Source organism: Ambystoma mexicanum, chromosome 4q, assembly GCF_040938575.1.
Source record: "Ambystoma mexicanum isolate Mex_15411 chromosome 4q, UKY_AmexF1_1, whole genome shotgun sequence".
Lineage (NCBI taxonomy): Eukaryota > Metazoa > Chordata > Amphibia > Caudata > Ambystomatidae > Ambystoma > Ambystoma mexicanum.
In genome coordinates this window covers 1,283,169,605-1,283,188,798 of record NC_090928.1, presented here as the reverse complement: position 1 = coordinate 1,283,188,798, position 19,194 = coordinate 1,283,169,605, and the positions used below count along the sequence as shown (strand labels likewise).

Genomic DNA, 19,194 nt, shown 5'->3' with positions numbered 1-19,194 from the left:
CTGGCCACTTAAGGGACTTTATCTGCAACCCTACAGTCCCCTGACCCCTGCACATATGAGCCACTTCCCAGCAGCACTTCATATTTACTTGCACTCTCCCCCCCCCTTGCTCCCCCAACCCCCCTTGGCATTTCTCCCACTCCCTTCCCCCTGAACTTGGGCATTCTGAATGGCACAAGGCCTAGTAAGATTGTTGTTTTGTCCTCCCTTCCTTGTCTTTTTTGCGCCTAGAAACACTTGTGTACAGGCGCGTCATAAATGACTTATCATATTCGAAAAGCCTGCTCTGCTCATCAATTATTTTAATACTAGAGGGTTATTATCAGAAGAGAGAAACTTGCCCCAGTTCTGAGGACAAAATAGTAAAAAGAAGCCAGTTAACAAGAGAAGTGAAAAGAATATATAAAAGGGCATTACCCAAACCAGGTAGGGAACACGCAGAGAGTAGAAACAAGTCCCCTTGGAGGTAGGGAAGATCCTGTATGAACGGGATTAAAGAGAAGGGAGTTTTAGACAGTCAATTCATAACTAGGAAAGCCTGAAAAGCGTTCAAGATGCCCCAACTCGTGAAAGCCTGAAATTAAAGACTGGGAAGTGTCTACAAGGGACGACGAGAATGTGAAGAACCACTGCCAGAGAAAACATTCTAAATATAGGACCACAGAAAGCACAAAAACCAAGAGCGTCTTTGAAGAACTAAAAGAACTGGCCTCTGAGACTATTCAAGGAAACTATGGGCCTCATTCCGAGGTTGGCGGTAAGGGGTTAATGGCACCGGTAAAGATGCCGGAGCCGTTATGTTATGTTATATATATTTGTATAGCGAACGGTCGCCCAGAGGCATCATGACGCTGGTAGGGAAGCTGCGAGCTCAGGGAACACAATAAGGACAGAGACGTTAGAACAGGGTGGTCTTCAGAGCTTTCCTGAAAGCCAGATGATTAGCCGAGGATTTAAGTGATAGTGGCAGAGTGTTCCAGAGCTTGGCTGCAGTAATAGAAAAGGCTCTGCCGCCATGTCTTTCCCGGTTGAACCTGGGGACCTTAAGAAGGTTGGTTGTAGAGGAGCGAAGGTGACGATCCGGGATATATCGGGAAAATTTAGCTTGAAGGAATTCCGCTCCTAAGCCATGAATTGCCCGGTGGACAATGCATAAAGACTTAAACTTAACACGCTGTGCCACCGGGAGCCAGTGGAGACGGCGAAGTAAAGGTGAGATGTGGGCGCCATAGGGGGACCCAGTGGCCAGTCTGGCTGCCAGATTTTGCATACGTTGGAGGCGTTGTAGCAGACCCGTCGGTTGGGATAAGTACAAGGAATTACAATAGTTCAGCCATGAGAGAACCAGTGCCGCCACCACCGGGGGACGCATGGTTTCTGGGATCATAGGTAGCACCTTCTTTAGAACCCTGATCTGGTGGTGTGCAGACTGACAGACAGGCGAGACCTGATTTGACATAGAAAGGGAGGCAGAGAGGATAACCCCCAGATTCTTTACCTTGTTCACAGGACAGGGTAGTGGACCCAACGATGTGGGCCAGAAAGCAGTGGTCCATAATGACGGGTTAGGAGGGGAGCCAACAAGCATTACTTCCATTTTATCACCATTAAGTTTGAGCCAATTTTGGTCCATCCAAATACCGACTGACTTGAGGCAATCATGAAGACGTGCTGCGACCACAGATTGATCCTGATCAAGCCGGATCAGGATCTGTGTGTCATCCGCATAGGAATAACAATTAAGTCCGTAGGAGCGAATAAGGCACACCAGTGCCCAGATATAAATGTTGAACAGGATCGGAGAAAGAGAGGATCCCTGGGGAACACCACAGGTGAGGGCACAAGGGGCAGAAAGAAAGGGAGGCATGGCGAGAGTCTGGGTGCGGTCAGAAAGAAAGGAAGTGAACCAAGCGAGAACAGAACCGGAGATCCCAATCTGTGCGAGACGTGATAGAAGGATGGAATGGTCCACCGTGTCGAATGCGGCAGATAGATCCAGCAGGATTACGGTCCCTACTCCGCCCGCATCTACCAGTCTGGACATATCATCTTGTACGGAGATAAGTACACTTTCCGTCCCTCTACCAGGTCTGAAGCCAGCCTGTGCATGGTCAAAAATATTAGAAGATTCCAAGAAGAAAGACAGAAGGGGTGAAACCAGAGATTCCAAGAGTTTAGCCAGGAATGGAAGAAGAGAGATCGGACGGAAATTGGCAGGGACGGTGGGATCAAGAGAAGGCTTCTTGAGGAGGGGAATGACCCTGGCAGATTTCAGTTCAGGGGGGACCAGTCCCGTTTGGCAGGAGTTGTTAATGAGCGCAATAATTTCAGCCAGAATGTCTGGGGCGATTGTTTTCATAATGATAGCAGGGATGGCGTCCTCAGGGGAAGAGGATTTAATCTTTGGTATGGCTGCCATGACTTCTTCCTCACTAAACAGAGGGAAGGTCGACCAACTAGGAGACAAATCAGTAGGGGGGGGGTGGCACAAAGTCGATGGTGTCAGGGGACAGTGTCGTCAGAGATTTAGCAATGTTAGATCTAATCACATCAATTTTGGTGGTGAAAAAGGATGCAAGGTCATTGCATGGTTTTTGAGATGGCTTAACCATAGAGGTCAGCGACTCTGAGGAAGCAAGGGAGTGAACAATAGAAAATAGGGTTTTTGGTTTAAGTAAAGCATTTTCGATTTTCTGGGCAAAAAATGTTGATTTGGCGAGTTTAACGCTGGATAAGTAGGTGGAGAGATTGATCTTGTACAGGTCTCTAAGCGCTGGATTGTAGCTAGTCCGCCATTTGCGTTCGGCTTGTCCGAGTTGGAGGCGAGCATTTTTTAGTAGATCAGTAAACCTGGGTTGAGACGGTAGTCTGCGGCCTTGAGTAAGTTTCAATGGAGCATGATGATTGGCGGCAGTCATCAGTGTCTGAGAAAGTGCGGCAAGTGAAAGGGGTTACAGGGAGATACAATTAGAAGCTATCAGGGCACTAAGTGCTTTAGGATCGACCGAGCGCCAGGAGCGGAGAAGCTTCTTGGAGGGTAGAATCTTGCAGGGAGGGGGGACTAACTGAAGTGAGCATGTGACCAGGTGATGGTCAGACCAGGTCACAGGCTCAATCGGTCCGGGGACAGCAAGGTATCCTTTACAAATATCAGGTCAAGGATATTGCCATGAAGGTGGGTGGGGGCTTGGATCAGTTGGCAGAAGTGAAGATCAGAAAGGCTGTCAAAGAAGGAGTTGAGTTCATCTGATCTGGGTAGATTGAAATGTAGATTAAAATCACCTAGTATCACCAGATTGGAGTACTGCAAATTAAGGTTGGCAGCGAGATCGGCAAAGTCTGGCCCAAAGCGACCAATGGGACCGTGGGGGGCGGTAAATGAGCAGGAGGTGAATAATACTAGAAGGAGAAAGTATGCATCGACACAGGAGGGCTTCCATACTAGATGCGGAAGGACAAGGTAGCTGGGTAACCGTGAATGTGTCTTTAAAAATAACAGCAATGCCTCCACCACGCTTAGGGGGAGGACAGTCCTGGTGTAGGATACGGTAATTTGAGGGGAGAGCTTGGACTATGGCAGGTGCCGAGCTCGGAGTGAGCCAGGTTTCTGTCAGGCATAAAAAGTCTGATTGCCTGTATGAGAGCAGGTCCCAGATCTCACCTGCGTGAGCTGGGAGGGATCTAGTGTTTAAGAGGCATAGAGTATGGGCGGCTCTCACAGGTTCCATGACAGTGGGGGGCAGACTAGTATTGGATATATGGGTCTTCCAACCAGTGGGCCATTTAGTATCAGGGGGAGCCAGAGAGATCAGAAAGTCTTTATCTAACGGCTCCTTGCGGCCCTTCCCGGCATGGACGGGCACAGACGGGCTTGCCTTAAGCGCGCCTTTGGCGCGCTGGCTGGGCGACCAGTCCAGCACATAAGTGTGGGAATCGGGATGGGAGCGAGGCAGAGGGCAGGGCCAGTGAGCAATGAACAAAGAAAGAGGACTCCAGGAGTCGTCTAAGTAACAGGAGGGATAAAAGAACACGGCGCTGCCTAACGCGAGCGACCCGTGACAGTCATTCTGATCATAGTGATCCTTCTTTCATGCAGGCAAAATAAAACCACAACAGAGTGTAACACACAGTATTGCTCCTAATTAATGCTCAGTAGTCAAGGATAAAAGTATAAAATATTAGATGCAAAATTCACAAGAGAGTTGCTTCGTGAACCCCTTACCGCCCTATTACGAGTCTGCTTGCGGGACCCACAAAGGCCGCCTGGTAAAACTATGGGGGCTCGAATGGGAATGGGGATGGCTTCCTTGAATGAGGAATGACCGGGCCCTCCAAGGTCGGAATGGCCCGGTAATTCCTCATTCAAGGAACCCGTACCCGGTACCCGGTAAAGGGGTAGCCATGCCGCAAATAGCGGCATGGGTACCTCCTACCTTCGGAATGAGGCCCCATGTAAAGATATATCTGTACCACAGAGAAAGGTTATAAATAGAGAGAGTATCCGAAGAGAAGACCAGGTGAATAGAAGAAACTCTCCTGGACTATTTAATGTCGTTGGATATAGTGGTAGGGTCAGATAGTAGTTTGGAAGGAGGACACATTTACTTTGGACTTCCTGACAACTGACTAGCACGTTCCTTTAGATGGGTAGCGTGTTCCCTCTAGCACTAGGGAAAGTTAGGCCTTTTATTTATAATTTCATTAAATATTTCCTCAGCAGGTCCGACTCCTTCTTCCGACTCGCCACACAACTCAGTAGTTATGGTTATGCTGGGTACCGTACTTCACTATGCCGAGTAATGTTAAGTATAGCGCTAGCAACTTTGTAACATAACTGGTGTATTTATGAAGCACACGTTCACCCTCAAAGGGGCATCTTGGCGCTAATAACAGATGTTTATTGTTACCCAACTTAATAGTACTCCTTTTATTGAACTCAGAAGGAAGAAGGGCTGAGTGAACCTGGAGGGATTTGAACCTGTGACCATGAGGTCAAACAAAGGCCCCTGTAGTGGATGCTTTAGTCCACTGAGCCAAAGACCTGGCTGTTCTGGTGACGTCGGGGAACCATATTTCCCTATGTAGTTTCATGTAACTGTAAGTATAGCGGTAGCAAATCGGTAGTTCTGGATATTGCTTATTTGTAATGCGCCTATACACAAGTGATTCGAGGCGCAACAAGGCTCGGGGGAGGAGGGGGAGAAACAGGAGAGACAAAACGTGATCTTACTAGGCCTTGTGACATTGAGATTGTGCAAGTGCAGTAACCAGAAGTGCAGGAGGAGTGGCGGAATGTGGAACAGGGCGGTTGGGCCCGTGAGGAGGCCAGGAGGACAGGGCCGGGGAAGAGAAGGGGAAGGGGGAACAAAGCTAAGTGCAATGGAAAGGGCTGGAATGGATCAGGGCCATCCAGTCATGTTCAGGCAGGGGGGCCCGTGAGGGCAAGTGCAGATGAGGAGTGGGTCAGTGGAAACCAAGTGTAGGGTAGACTAGACAAGGGGGGAGGGGTGGCTGCTGCCCTGTATGACTCTGAAGGAACCAGGCTGCCTGTCCAGGGCAGAGGGGTAAAATTGGCTGGGAAGAGGGATGGAAGAGGAGAAAAAGGAAGGTCTTGAGTCACTGTGGCAGGGGAGTGGGAGCGGGAGGGAAGAAGAAAAGGAGGCTCTTGAGAAGCTTCCGGAACTTAAGGAAATCCGGCTCACACCTGAGGGGCAAGGAGCATTCCAGAGTAAGGAGAGCTCTACCCCTCGTACTCTCGGCTTGGGGAAACATATGATCTGCAGAGAGTTGGAGCTCAGTGACCGAAGGGCTCTTGCAGGGAGGTATTTCGGGAGAGGAAGTTGGATTTGCGGGGTCCCACACCCCAGAAAGCCTTGTGGTTGATGCAGAGGGTCTTGAATTTAATCCTTGCAGCAACCGGGAGCCTGGGGAGAAATTTTAGGGCTGGAGAGATGCGGTCCATGGACTTGAACCCAAGGATAAGTCTTGCAGTCCTATTCTGGATTAGTTGAAGGGGGTGGAGGGCAGAGTTAGGCATACTGCGAAAGAGGCTGTTACAGTAGTCCAGCCTGGAAAGAACCAGAGTTCTGGAGACATCGAGTTTCTGGGGGAAGGTGAGGAAAGGTAGCATGCCTTTGAAAAGGCACTGTTGAAAGTGAGCCTTCTTGTCAAAGTTGGAGATGGAAAGGGAGGAGTTGAAGATAACACCAAGGTTTTAAGCTTCACAGGAGGGTGAGGTGGCCCATGGATGGTGGCCAGAGTGTGGGAGAAAGAGGCAGTAGGGCTCTCAATGAGAAAGATCTGTGTCTTACTGGCACTAAGGCAGGGATCATTGGTAGTGCACCAAGCCTGAATAGCAGAGAGGTATTCAGGAATGAGTGAGGGAAGGGGGCAGGTGAGGGTAGTTGGAAAGAGAGCTGCATGTCATCTGCAGAACACTGGATGTCAGGAGAGAAGGTGCAGATCAAATGCCAAGTAGATATTGAAGAGCCAGGGAGAGAGAGGATGGAGCCCCGCGGGACACCACAGGTGGAGACTGAGATGGAGGAGAAAATGGGGCCCAGGTGACCTTGGGAAGGTCGATCAGAGAGGAGTGAGGTCAACCAGTCCAGAACCAAGTCTGTGATGCCAAGTGTGTCATGGAGTCTATTTATTAGGGTGGCATGATTGACCATCTTAAAGGGTGAGGAAAGATCAAGAAGGATGAGAACCGAGATATGAGAGAGAGTGAGAGAGAGCGCGAGAGAGAGAAAACTTCTGGCGAGTTGTTAGGCCGCAGAGATGCAGGCTTGGATAAAGGTTCTCTTCTTCGAGCAGCTGGAGAGTCGGTATTGCCTTTGGAGTAGGCAGCAGGCCAGTTTGTCAGAGGATGTGCTAGAAGCCTGCCACTTCCGCTCAACCGCTCTGCACTTGCATTTCAGAGCAGCCAGGCAGGAGTCGTACGTGAAGTTGCACTTAGAGGCTGGCTTCATGCAGGTCCTCATGGCACGAGCAAGGATGTCCAGAGTGTTGGAAATGGAGAGATGAAGGTGAGGGCTGCGTCAGGGTGAGAGTCAGAGTCAGGAGTAGGAGGGGGAGTGAAGGTGGCGGCAAACACAGGGTCTGACACTTGCTTTGAAATGAAGGAGAAGAAGGCTGGCAGTGCAGGTGGTGGCGGGGGGGCCTTACCCATGTCTAGTACCATATGTCCCTATGTAGTTAAATGTAACATTAGTATAGTCATAACACTGGTTAAGCTCAAGTCTGATATGACATAGGAAAATAACTTTGCATGATTTATGACTTTGGTGCCATTCATCAAATCTTCACACAATTTCCATCAGACATATAGCCCAAAATCTGAATTGATTTTCAAACGTTTGTATGCCTTCATCAGAAGCCCAGAGGTATAAGACTGTCCAAAAGAGGTTTACTCATTAATTGTTGCCTGAACCACTGGATTTGCGCAAATCCTTTGTGTGTGTCTGTCCTGACTTGCAGTCCTTCTGCGGTCGGGTGCAAATGCATCCCTTAAGGGCCAGTTCCTCATCTCTTCTTCACCTGGTACAGATCCCAATGCAACCTGGCATCTTTGGGCTTTGCCTGCGTCCTTATTACATATTCCAGTGGAGCCAGGAGCCAGGCTCTTGGAAGACTGACTAGATCTTGCTGCTGGACGAGGAGGCAATATTGTTAAAGGGGCGGGTCGGTGTGGGGGCTTCAGTGGCTCATGGTAGCCCTCATGGGGGTTCCCTAACTGTGGGGAATGTGAGGATGGCAGGTATGATATGAGTAGAAAATACTGCAGGTACACTGTGTACACAATAAGGAATGTCTTAGCATTACTTCAAGTGAACTATTATTTAATCTTGAAATGTGCAAACACCCTCCCCGCCTTCCTCCTCCCCACAATGCCATCCCCAATAGAAACCCCACTTCCCTTGTGCCTATACACACATGTACAGTCACTTGCATGGCCTCTTACCCCTTAACCCTACTAGTCTCCTCCAGCACCTTTGGAGCCAGATTGCACGCAAAATTGCACTTTGGGTGCTGGGGAAAGATCTCTCTGGGTGACGGAGGACTGGTCTGACTGAGACCCCCGGATGCATTGCATTGTTGAGAGCATGCTGGCCTGCATTGCCTCGGCAAAGGCCATGATGCTCCGTCCTCTCCCTCACCCTCTGTCTGATGACAGTCAGGGTGGCAGATGTTACAGGTAATTGTCGTCTGTCCCAGTCCCTGTCGCTTGCTATCCTCTGTGAGGCGCCCTGAACTAAGACACTGGGCCTCATTACAACCCAGGCGTTAAGGGGTTAACGGCACCATAAAAGGTGTCGGTGCCGTTAAACCCTTAACGCCTGATTACGAGGTCCCTTTGCGGGTTGCACTTTAACGCCTGCTTTTAGCAGCCGTTAAAAAACCAACCCGCAAAGGGACCTAGGAGCTAATTACGGCACCATAATTTACGGTGCCGTAATTAGCGCCTTCCCCATTCCCATTGAGCCCTATGGGGGCAAAAATGGGAATGGGGAAGGGCCCATGGTGAATGGGGAATTACCGCCCCGCCAACCTTGGAATGGGGTGGTAATTCTGCCATTCACCATGGCGGAGTTGGTAATTTACCGGCGTCAACAATGGTGCTAATAGCGCCATGGTTAATGCCAGCGTCGTAATGAGGCCCACTGATGGTCTGAAGGTTTTGGACCTGTGTGTCCGCAAGGGTTTCATGCTCTCCTGGTGCCGATCCATAGCATCCAGCCTCTTCCATTTAGCATCCTGAGATGCATGGGGTTTTGGTTTGAGGGCCATGGGTAGGGGTGGGGCGGAAGCAGCTTGAGCTGTACGACTTGCCATTGGTATCACTTGGCTACAGTGACAATGTGCCTGGGTGCCCCACTCAGGTGACAAGGGGGTATCGTGGGTCAAGTGGATGGGTAAGATGGTGGATGCGTGCACAGTGACTTCTGTGCGACTGCCAGCATCTGTCTCCTGTGTCATGTCCGCAGTGACTGGCTGTTATTGCAGGGTTTGTGGGCGGGCGGTTGCAGGAGCCATACCAGCTGTGTCATGATTGCTGCTCTCTGGTGCTGTGCATGCACTGGCATGTGCGGTGCCACTGGGCCCTGCTCTCACAATTCTGCCCATTCCCTTCACACCGAATGGCGGTGCAGGGGTGGTGGCTGTTGGCGTTGCCCTGGAGGCCTGGCCACGGGATGTAGCTGAGCATACATCGTCCTCCTCCTCCGTCACCTGTGAACCTGTTAGTCATTGTGCGTACTTGTATGGGGGGTGTCTAGTCACACATGCGCTGCATGGTGGAGGGGCATTGTACATGTGGTTTTAATGGTATGGTTGATTGCAGGCCAATGCATATGGCCACAGCAGGGTGATGCTAGTGTCTGCTGAGGGTGTACACCTCATTGGCATGTGCTCTTTGCCTCTTGTGCTGGCAAGGTGGTCTGTATGTATGGGTGTCCTGGGTGGGGGGGGGGAGGCTCCACTTTGGCACTTGTCCTTTCTCAGAGCACATGGGTGCTGCATATTATTGCATGTGCTCCCATGCACATTCACACTGTTGTGCATTGGTACGTGCACAGTAGCCCTGGCACTGCCTGGGGGAAAATAGTTGCTTCCCCACCACCAAGGGAGGGGGTGGGGGTCCTGGCACAATTTGTGGTGTGGTTTCCGTGCCACAACAGCATAAGGCAGCCTCACATCTGTTCCTTGCATTGAAGACCTGTTAAAAAAAAAAAAGCTCTGGCAAAGCCAACACTTTTGGCTTGTGTATAGGATAGACATTTGGCACACACTGACGACAACACAGAGTGTCGACAGACAACCGATTAGATATCAATGTCACATTAAATATAACGATCTCATTAGTGTCCTCAATTGTGTCCATTGATTTGCGGTGAAGTCTATTATGCTAAACAGCTGGCACCATGATGCACACATGGGTTCCCATGGTATTTCAACAAAATGAATTGTTAAGATTTTGTATTTTTACATTGTTTTGTTCTAAATAAAAAAATGTATTTTTGTAATAGAGTTGTGCTGACATATTGGGCATTATTTGATTAGCCTTAAGTGTGTGTGTGTGTTTTTGGGAAAGTTAGGGTTGATCTAGCTCATCCCAGAATGATGGATTAGGGGAGACTTTGGGGCCTGCTCTATTAAAGAAAGATCATTGAATCATTCAGTAAAAATGTAGTTTGTCTTGACTTTGTGTTTTTACAAGTGGTTGGTCCTGTGGTGTCGAGGTACTTCATCGATCTTTGTTCTGAGTTTACCTTTTCTAGTGCGCATCAATTAACATGGATGATTTAAACAAAACACTGAGGTAATGTGGGTTTTTAGGTTTTAGGTTTTAGGAAATATGTTAATAATTCATGATCTTGCATACTTGTAACGAAAACCACAGCAGTAATAGATTGTATGCAATAACTAGACAATTTGGGCTTAACAGAGCCAACAATTAGCGGGAACAGGGTCCATATAATTTGCATAGAAATACATTCATTTGAGACCAACATTAATAAGATTTGCTTCCCAGATGTCCCCCCTGTTTGGTTTTTAGTTCCTCAAGCAACGTTAGTGCTCGCCACTTATTGTATACTATGATAGGTTCTGCATATACACTGTCTCTTATACTATATGCTTGCCAAAATGGCATCTCGTGTGAGTCTGCACAGACTCCTACTCCTTCAACACTACCCAGCAGATGAATGTTGGAAAGGCAAGTGGACAGGGATCATCGGGACTGGAGAGGAGTATGCCTCTTGCCTCACACATACCCCATGCAGAGGAGGAGTGTGTGTGGAAGGCAACAGCACAATGCAACACCTGCGAGGCCGAGGAGAGAACTAAGGAGCAATCCATATCTAGGCTTCCCAGAGTCCTCCCACCAACCAGTTTTTCGGTCTTCCTGCAGGTTCAGCCCTACCATGGTGGGATGGTCCATTGGGCAGACCACCAGGGAAAGGGAAGCATTGAGGATGACAGCCAGGTACTAGAGTACAGAGAGATGGGCATGGCTGAAGGCAGCAGCAAGGTTTGGTTTAATAGACCAAGCACTGGCAGGCAAAGTCTTTCATAGTATCACGGCAGGCTGATGGCAAAATTAATGAAGCAGGGAAGTGGAGGGCCTGGGCCATGCACAGCCTTTACTCCTGCTAGAATTACATTGCCAGCGTGTGGTAGTGTTCAGCTGTAGGGTCCTGACAGCCCAGCTGAAACAGTTCACCAACTTGTGAAACAATGGAAGGATCTGGAACAACATGAGCATCACATATTTGGTAGATGAAGATGATTGTGTCTCATGAATGAATCAATGGACTTTGCTATGTATTGAGGGGTACTGGGTCAAGGGCAGGAATATGGCTCATTCTGCTTCTTGGTAAAGAACCTCAAAGATGGAGTTTAGTTTTCACTTAGCGAGTTCAAAAGCATGCATGTAGAGACTAGGATGGAGGGTGTTGAGGAACAGCAGGGCTTTCTACCTTATATTTAATTGCTTATTATAGTACATTGTGGCCAGATAAATGGATCAACATTTGTGGAGCATGGAAATTGTGTTCAAAGGGGGCTCGAGATTGATACGTGCCACACAAGGATATGGTTAGGCCAAGATTGTTAAATATTGTGGGCCATGACATCCTAAAAAGAGGTGTTGCTTCTGGAGGATGGTTAAGCTCACACAGCCTAAGGTGGTGGCTGCACAGACAGCGCACCTGAGAACAGATGAGGGGGAGCTTGTCTTCTAAGGATTATCCACTCCGAGCATAGAGCACTCCCAAAAAATGATTTCACCGTGTCACCTCAAATTGGTGTTTTTCCCCCATACTGGAACGCTGAAAGGTTCTCGCATATACTGTTGTGATCGCTACCTACACTAGGCACACAATAAATGTAGGACTGACAGACACACGGGTGGACAGTTAGTATCTCGTGCATTGTGGGGTGACTATGCATACTATTCACATGCACGTGCATCTTATTCCAGGGTCACTGCCATATGGGTTGCAAGAGATGCTGGCAATGGAATTCATGCCATTTCAAATCATGGATCTGTGGGATTATGTTGCGCGGATCCCCCTGGAGTAGGGTGAGTAGAATCTCCACAGTAGATCATCGGAAATCTTGTGTGTAATCACTAAATGCTGGCATCAATTTGTGAATATTGACAGTGATGGGGCAACTTCCCCATTGGTTACTAGGGTTGTGAGGGCACAGGGGCATGCTGAGATTCAACCTAAAAAAGGGGTCTGGGTCGGGTTATGGGATCCTGGTAACAGACCCATTTACACCCACTCCTTAACAGTAAAACGGAGTCTGTACCACCTCCTGAAAACTGCACGGCGGTATTTTGAACAGGGAAACGGAAGTGGGATCCCTCTGGCCAATTACATTTAGTACCTGGCAATGGGCATTTATATTAAAAATTAGGAAGGCAAATGGGGTGATATTGTGGAGTTTATGTAGACTCTCATACACTTTCTTTTGGTCTCTGCCACAAACTCCAAAACCATCCCTCATCTCCAGGATTGACAGAAATACAAGATTATCTAGGATTAAAGTCCTTGTTTGAATGTAGTGGCAGCATGGCCTGTGCCATTCTCACCATGGGAAGAGAGTGGCGCTTTCCCTTTAAATCGCAGCTCTGTCCCTGTCTCCTCGATGGTGCTGTTGGTTATATTATTCATGTTTGGGCCAATACACAAGTCATCAGTTATTACACAATGGACTGGACAAGCTGGCGTCCGATTGGTGGCAAACTCCTGCCTTTTATCATTTGTGTATGGAAATTGGGAGCTTTCATGTGTGAATTTAGTCATGTCAGAATAGATATATTGGTAGAACATATATACATGTTCCTGATGAATAAAATATGCATTTCAAATGTTTGTTCACCCAGCCTGCGTTTTTCCTAGTGTTGTGGATGCACAACATTTCTAAATAAAAATGAATCGCATTATTCCTGCTGCACGTTACCTCTGTTCCACTAAGTGTTCCCATTGGAGCACCACTTCTCTACCACCTATTAGGATGCCTTTCCCCAATAGATGGCACTTCAAAGTCAAATAAGTTACTATGTGAGGAGTTACTACTGAGTAGTCTTATTACGTGTGCTGCCTGTGATTGTGAACATGTTGAAGCTAATAATGTGTATCTCCTTTTATTTTAATAGGTGACTGATGCCCCAGAAATGCAACAGTGATTTAGATTCTATGGAATGTCGCAGTGAAAAGCTTCATTGTTAGACTATGCAATTTCCCAGCATTTTAGAAGAGTGCACGTTTGAGGTCCAGTTGCCTTTTCAGAGTATTCAGGAACTGAGATTGAGAAGAGCGTTGGATACATGATGGCTTCCGCCCATGCACCACCTTTGTGGTAACATCCAGTAACCAAGCTTGATCATACTACAATCCTCGGGAGAGGGATATCTAGCACTGAACTGACAATGTGTTATGTGCAGTAAGAAAAGCATTTCTCATTTGTGCTCTGAATTTGAGAAAATGTTAATTGCAAAGGCTCCTCTTAAGTCAAGTCACCTGACAAAATAAACTGGCAAGACGCTTTACACGTGGACAAAATGTGGGAACAATTGCCATCTCAAGAACATACTTATTGCCCACATGAGGACATGGGTGAACACTCTGATCAGTGCACTGAATTTGATAATGGTGTCCATTTGCATGATACAGTTATCAGCCACCAGGAAATGCATACAAGTGAGAAACCTTATGAGTGCACTGAATGTGGGAAAGGGTCTGCTACAAAGGGAGAGTTTACTATCCAACAGAGTTTACAATATGTGAGAAGCCTTATGAGTGCACTGAATGTGGGAAAGGGTCTGCTACAAAGGGAGAGTTTACTATCCAACAGAGTTTACATATATGTGAGAAGCCTTATGAGTGCACTGAATGTGGGAAAGGGTCTGCTACAAAGGGAGAGTTTACTATCCAACAGTGTTTACATATATGTGAGAAGCCTTATGAGTGCACTGAATGTGGGAAAGGGTCTGCTACAAAGGGAGAGTTTACTATCCAACAGAGTTTACATATATGTGAGAAGCCTTATGAGTGCACTGAATGTGGGAAAGGGTCTGCTACAAAGGGAGAGTTTACTATCCAACAGAGTTTACATATATGTGAGAAGCCTTATGAGTGCACTGAATGTGGGAAAGGGTCTGCTACAAAGGGAGAGTTTACTATCCAACAGAGTTTACAGATATGTGAGAAGCCTTATGAGTGCACTGAATGTGGGAAAGGGTCTGCTACAAAGGGAGAGTTTACTATCCAACAGAGTTTACATATATGTGAGAAGCCTTATGAGTGCTCTGAATGTGGGAAAGGGTCTGCTACAAAGGGAGAGTTTACTATCCAACAGAGTTTACATATATGTGAGAAGCCTTATGAGTGCACTGAATGTGGGAAAGGGTCTGCTACAAAGGGAGAGTTTACTATCCAACAGAGTTTACATATATGTGAGAAGCCTTATGAGTGCACTGAATGTGGGAAAGGGTCTGCTACAAAGGGAGAGTTTACTATCCAACAGAGTTTACATATATGTGAGAAGCCTTATGAGTGCACTGAATGTGGGAAAGGGTCTGCTACAAAGGGAGAGTTTACTATCCAACAGAGTTTACATATATGTGAGAAGCCTTATGAGTGCACTGAATGTGGGAAAGGGTCTGCTACAAAGGGAGAGTTTACTATCCAACAGAGTGTACATATATGTGAGAAGCCTTATGAGTGCACTGAATGTGGGAATGGGTTTTCTCGGAAAGGGTATATTATTATCCACCAGAGAACACATACAGGTGAAAAAGCGCATAACTGCCTTGAGTGTGGGAACTGGTTTAGTCATAAGGTAGGTCTTATTTACCATCAGTCCTTACATACAGGTGAGAAACCTCATAAGTGTAGTGTGTTAGGCAGAAACCTGTGCAGTTCCCTCTGGGACCACTGCAAAAGATTTAAGACTACAGGTGTTGGCAGTAAACCCAATTGGTAGCAGTCTGCACCACCCAGATTTACCTGGTAGCTGTGGCAGAGCAGTCAGATCTCTCTCAAGAAGAGTTAGGCAGTATACAGAGTATTCACAATAGGTCAAAAGAACACAGTAGGACAAGCAAACACTGACCAGAGCTTGGTGTAAAAGAGATATAATTATTTATTTAAAAACCACATCTAATAAAACACACTGGCACTAATTTTAAGCAGTTCAAAAACACGGTCACTAAAAGATACACACTCCCTTCAACGATGATTAGACAAGTCTTCAGTAAAGCAACACTTATTTTCAGACAGCGGTGAGCGCTTAGCGAAGATGGCACTCTAATCAATCGCTTACAAGGGAGAGAAAGGCAGATCAAAGATAGAAACAGATCCCAACACTTTCGTAAGCACACAGTAGGAGAAGAAGGCAAGTTAAAACCGTAAAGTCAAAGTTAACAAGGCCGGACCCACTTTAAGAGGCTCCGGACGAAATGTGTCCAAGGTCACACGGTTTGAAAGTGCACAAAAGTCTCGCAAAAAGTTCCGAAAGGAGTTGGATCAACAGAAAGGGACCAGTTAGATGGTCAAGGCGGCCAGCCCAGTCCAGAAGGTTAAGGGATTATTATTACCTCGTAGCAATCTTTACAAAGGGAGGCCTGGCGGACACGGTACCTTAAAATGGTGAGAACGCTCCAGCGGGGGCAGTTGTTCCTGGCAGTGATTGCAAGTCGGTGCTTCGTCCGGAGGAAGAGAGGATCTCATCGAGGAGGAGAGCAGGAGTCCGTTGCACTGCCAGGGAAGAAACCAGCCGCGGAGTTCTCAATTGAAAGGAGCGGTCCTTTTATTCGCGGTTCAAGGGTAAGTGGCTATCCGGTTGCCGGGGTGCTTGGCACGGGCAATTCGACCACTTGGACGTCTTGGAAGCGAAGAAAAAGAAGGTAAACTGGTTGTGCCCACCAGTCAAGGAAAAAAGACTCTCCAGCAGGGAGATCTCCTCTGTCGTTGGGAAGTGGTGAGTCGGTTCAGCAGGGCTCCACTGGTGGTGTCGTCGTAGCAGGTCGGCTCAGCTTCTCCCTCTTCGGATTTTCAAGTCCTGTGGCGACTTCTGAAGTTCCAGTCCCAAAAGCCCTGCTTTTATGCAGCACACCCCCATTCACTCAGCCTAGCTGTCAATCAAACATGCTAAGTGGAGAGCCGGGCAGCTCACCACTTGGGCCAATCTCACAAGAGTGTGACTTGAGTTACCAAGGTAACTCAGTCCAGGGAGCCTAAACCCCCTCCCACACCCCCTGTGCTACCCAGACAGAGTGGCACCACTTTGGAGGGCTTCTGTGTAGAAGCCCGCCAAAAGTGGAACAAAGGGCTCGACCTTTGGTTTGGAGTTACAGAGGCGAACACAAACGCCATTTTAAAACCGAGTTTTGGCAGAAAATACCAACCGGTGAATTAATATTAAATAAATAAACCGGCGGTATGTTAGAGGCTATGTTAAAAAAAGTATTAGCCTCGAACAATGGGAAAATCCCATAGAGATAGATTTGCGGTTGAATATAAAAAGTAGTAGCCACTGCCACCAGCCAAAATTCGACAAGGGGGGACGGGACAGTGCCCCCTCGCATAACAGACCCATGAGCAATCGAATTGCCCCGACCAGTAAGTCCACAATATGATGGTTGGTACTGGTTCTGTTAGTAATTTGGGACTAGTAAAGCCAATGGTGACTTTACATGCCCTGGGAGACAGTAGTCAGTCCCAGGGTATGGAGTCTATGGTGGGGTGTCACTATGACACCCCTGTGTCACTGCACTGAGGGTGCTGTGTAACACACATAGTAAAAATACATGAGACCCTATGGAGTAAAAGACCCCATAGCCCATAAAACACATTAACATCCAAAGGAACACCACAAATCATGTCCAAGAGTGGGAATAAAAAGAGTCTCACTCTTGGCAGGAGAAAAAACAAACTCCAGAAATCCAGCAAAGCTGCTGGGGGACTCACTAGGTTAGGCAATTCAGCCTAAACAGAGAATTCTCCCTAACATAGTGAATGTAGGAAGAGCTTCTTTTGGGAGAGTGATCGTATTTGCCTTTGCCACCGGAGGATACATACAGGTGTGAAACCTTATCGGTGCACTGAATGTGGAAAATGCTTCAGCCGGAACAGTCACCCTATTAGGCACCAGACAAAACGTGCATGCCTGGGTCTATTTTCAGTACACAGGATGTTCTTATCTGCCATGAGACAGGACAGGTAGGTGGTGAAATCTCTTCTGCTACTGAAGGTGCTTCTGAGAGAAGGAGGTCCTTCTACAATGCTACTGAGTTTGGCATGGCTGTTGACTAATACAGTGAAAAACCTGCCTCCCTAGCTGTTTTCGGTTACGAATGATGGCTGAATAGGATTATTGAATCACTGCTGTTTGGAATGCATCCCTTCTGGAATATTCAGAAGGGAGACTGTACCTTCTGTATTACGGTAACCATCCTATGGAACACTTTGCCTGCATTTCCCTTCCCAACTCCATTGCACAGCTCTATCAACGTACAACCCTTACAACTTACTCTCAGGTTCTATAACGCGTCCACCGCAGTTCCTGTTGCATCTAATGCATATATATAGGGATAGAGAAGGTTTTCACAAAACAGAAAGGCTTGCGGGAGAGAGGCATAATATGCATTACATAGCTGTGTTATCAATTAGCATTTCACTGTACCAACGTCTTAGAGCCAAGAATGAATAACTTTGTAAAAAGGAAGTATTTATTTAAACATATACAAATCTCTAATACTTTCTCTCTAGAATAACACAATATTCCAACTCTCCACATTCACATGGAATTCAAACACATTTGCTTGTCTGATAAGCATCAAGTCTCATCGGCTGTAATCAAATCAATCTACATTGCTTCTTTAGTCAAGGACATTCAAATACATGTCAAGTATATAAGCCCTGTCCAACTCCACCTGGGTTTTAAATCACCTTTCAATTGGCAAAGACACAAAAGTCCTGTCCAGCCTTATCCCTTCTGCTTCAGGAAAATCAAAGTCCAAATAGAATGTCCAACTCCAGACCGCTTGCCCCAGACAGGTCAGCTGCCAGGTTCAGCATATCTGTCATGCCTGCGCCATGGGCGCATCCATTTGCGCTCAATATGGACTATTTGTTTATCATTTATTTACAACAGACTCTTGGATCCATCTATATTTACTTTGGGGACTTTATTTCCCATTTGCGAGACTTTGGTGCTTTATTATTTTTTCCAACAAACTACGCATACCATAATGCACTTGGCTACAAGCATCGATTCCTGGCTGTTCCTATTGGTCATCAAAGGAACTACACCCCCCAGAAGCCGTAGGGATTTGCTCTGCTTCCACCAGCCCAGGAACAGAAAGGGAGGTGGCCGATTGCCTGCAGGTGTGCTTTGCCAGGTGCAACCAATTAGCCTGCCTCTGTGCTGGGCTAGGCAGTATATAAGGCTACTGCCTGCAGTGGCTCAGCCTCTTGCATTGAGAGTCCTTCCTCCACCTTTCGCGTCTTCCTACGGATCTTGTATGCTGTTTACCTTCACTCCTGCTTGGACCCTGCCTTGTTGCTTGCTCCACCCTGCTGCCTCCAGCCATAGCCTTCCAGGCTCCCTGCCTCACAGCCCTGCTCCTCTGGGCTCTCCACATTGCAGCTGATCACGCTCTGCTGCCTTCCAGCCTCCGCCGTTGCCCTGCCGGGCTCTCCACATTGCAGCCGATCACGCTCTGCTGCCTTCCAGCCTCCGCCCTTGCCCTGCCGGGCTCTCCACATTGCAGCCGATCACGCTCTGCTGCCTTCCAGCCTCCGCCCTTGCCCTGCCGGGCTCTCCACATTGCAGCCGATCACGCTCTGCTGCCTTCCAGCCTCCGCCCTTGCCCTGCGGGCTCTCTACATTGCAGCTGATCACGCTCTGCTGCTTTCCAGCCTCAGCCCTTGTCCTCTGGGCTCCCTGCTCTGCAGCCTGCCTCACTCCGGCTGCCTTCAGCCCTTGTCTTCTGGGCTCCCTGCTCTGCAGCCTGCCTCACTCCGGCTGCCTTAGCCCTTGTCCTCTGGGCTCCCTGCTCTGCAGCCTACCTCACTCCGGCTACCTACAGCCCTTGTCCTCTGGGCCTTCCTACTTTGCAGCTTATCACGCTTCGCTGCCTACTACCTACCTTTTCCGCTGGGTTCTTGGCCTAGCAGC

At 47.8% G+C, this 19,194-nt stretch overlaps 1 protein-coding gene and 1 long non-coding RNA gene across 2 annotated transcripts in view; both read left to right on the top strand.

The window, feature by feature from the left end:
• LOC138467175 (uncharacterized) overlaps nucleotides 1-13,585 on the top strand; it is a 64,361-nt gene extending 50,776 nt beyond the window's left edge. Inside the window, exon 2 of the long non-coding RNA XR_011268095.1 lies at nucleotides 13,169-13,585. This is a non-coding gene — a long non-coding RNA (uncharacterized lncRNA). The remainder of the gene's footprint in view (nucleotides 1-13,168) is intronic.
• A 152-nt stretch (nucleotides 13,586-13,737) lies between these two features.
• LOC138467375 (zinc finger protein 23-like) lies at nucleotides 13,738-18,319 on the top strand. The gene has a single exon (XM_069607334.1). It carries the CDS (start codon nucleotides 13,738-13,740, stop codon nucleotides 14,995-14,997), a length of 1,260 nt encoding a protein of 419 aa, XP_069463435.1. The 3' UTR covers nucleotides 14,998-18,319.
• Nucleotides 18,320-19,194: the final 875 nt, after the last annotated feature.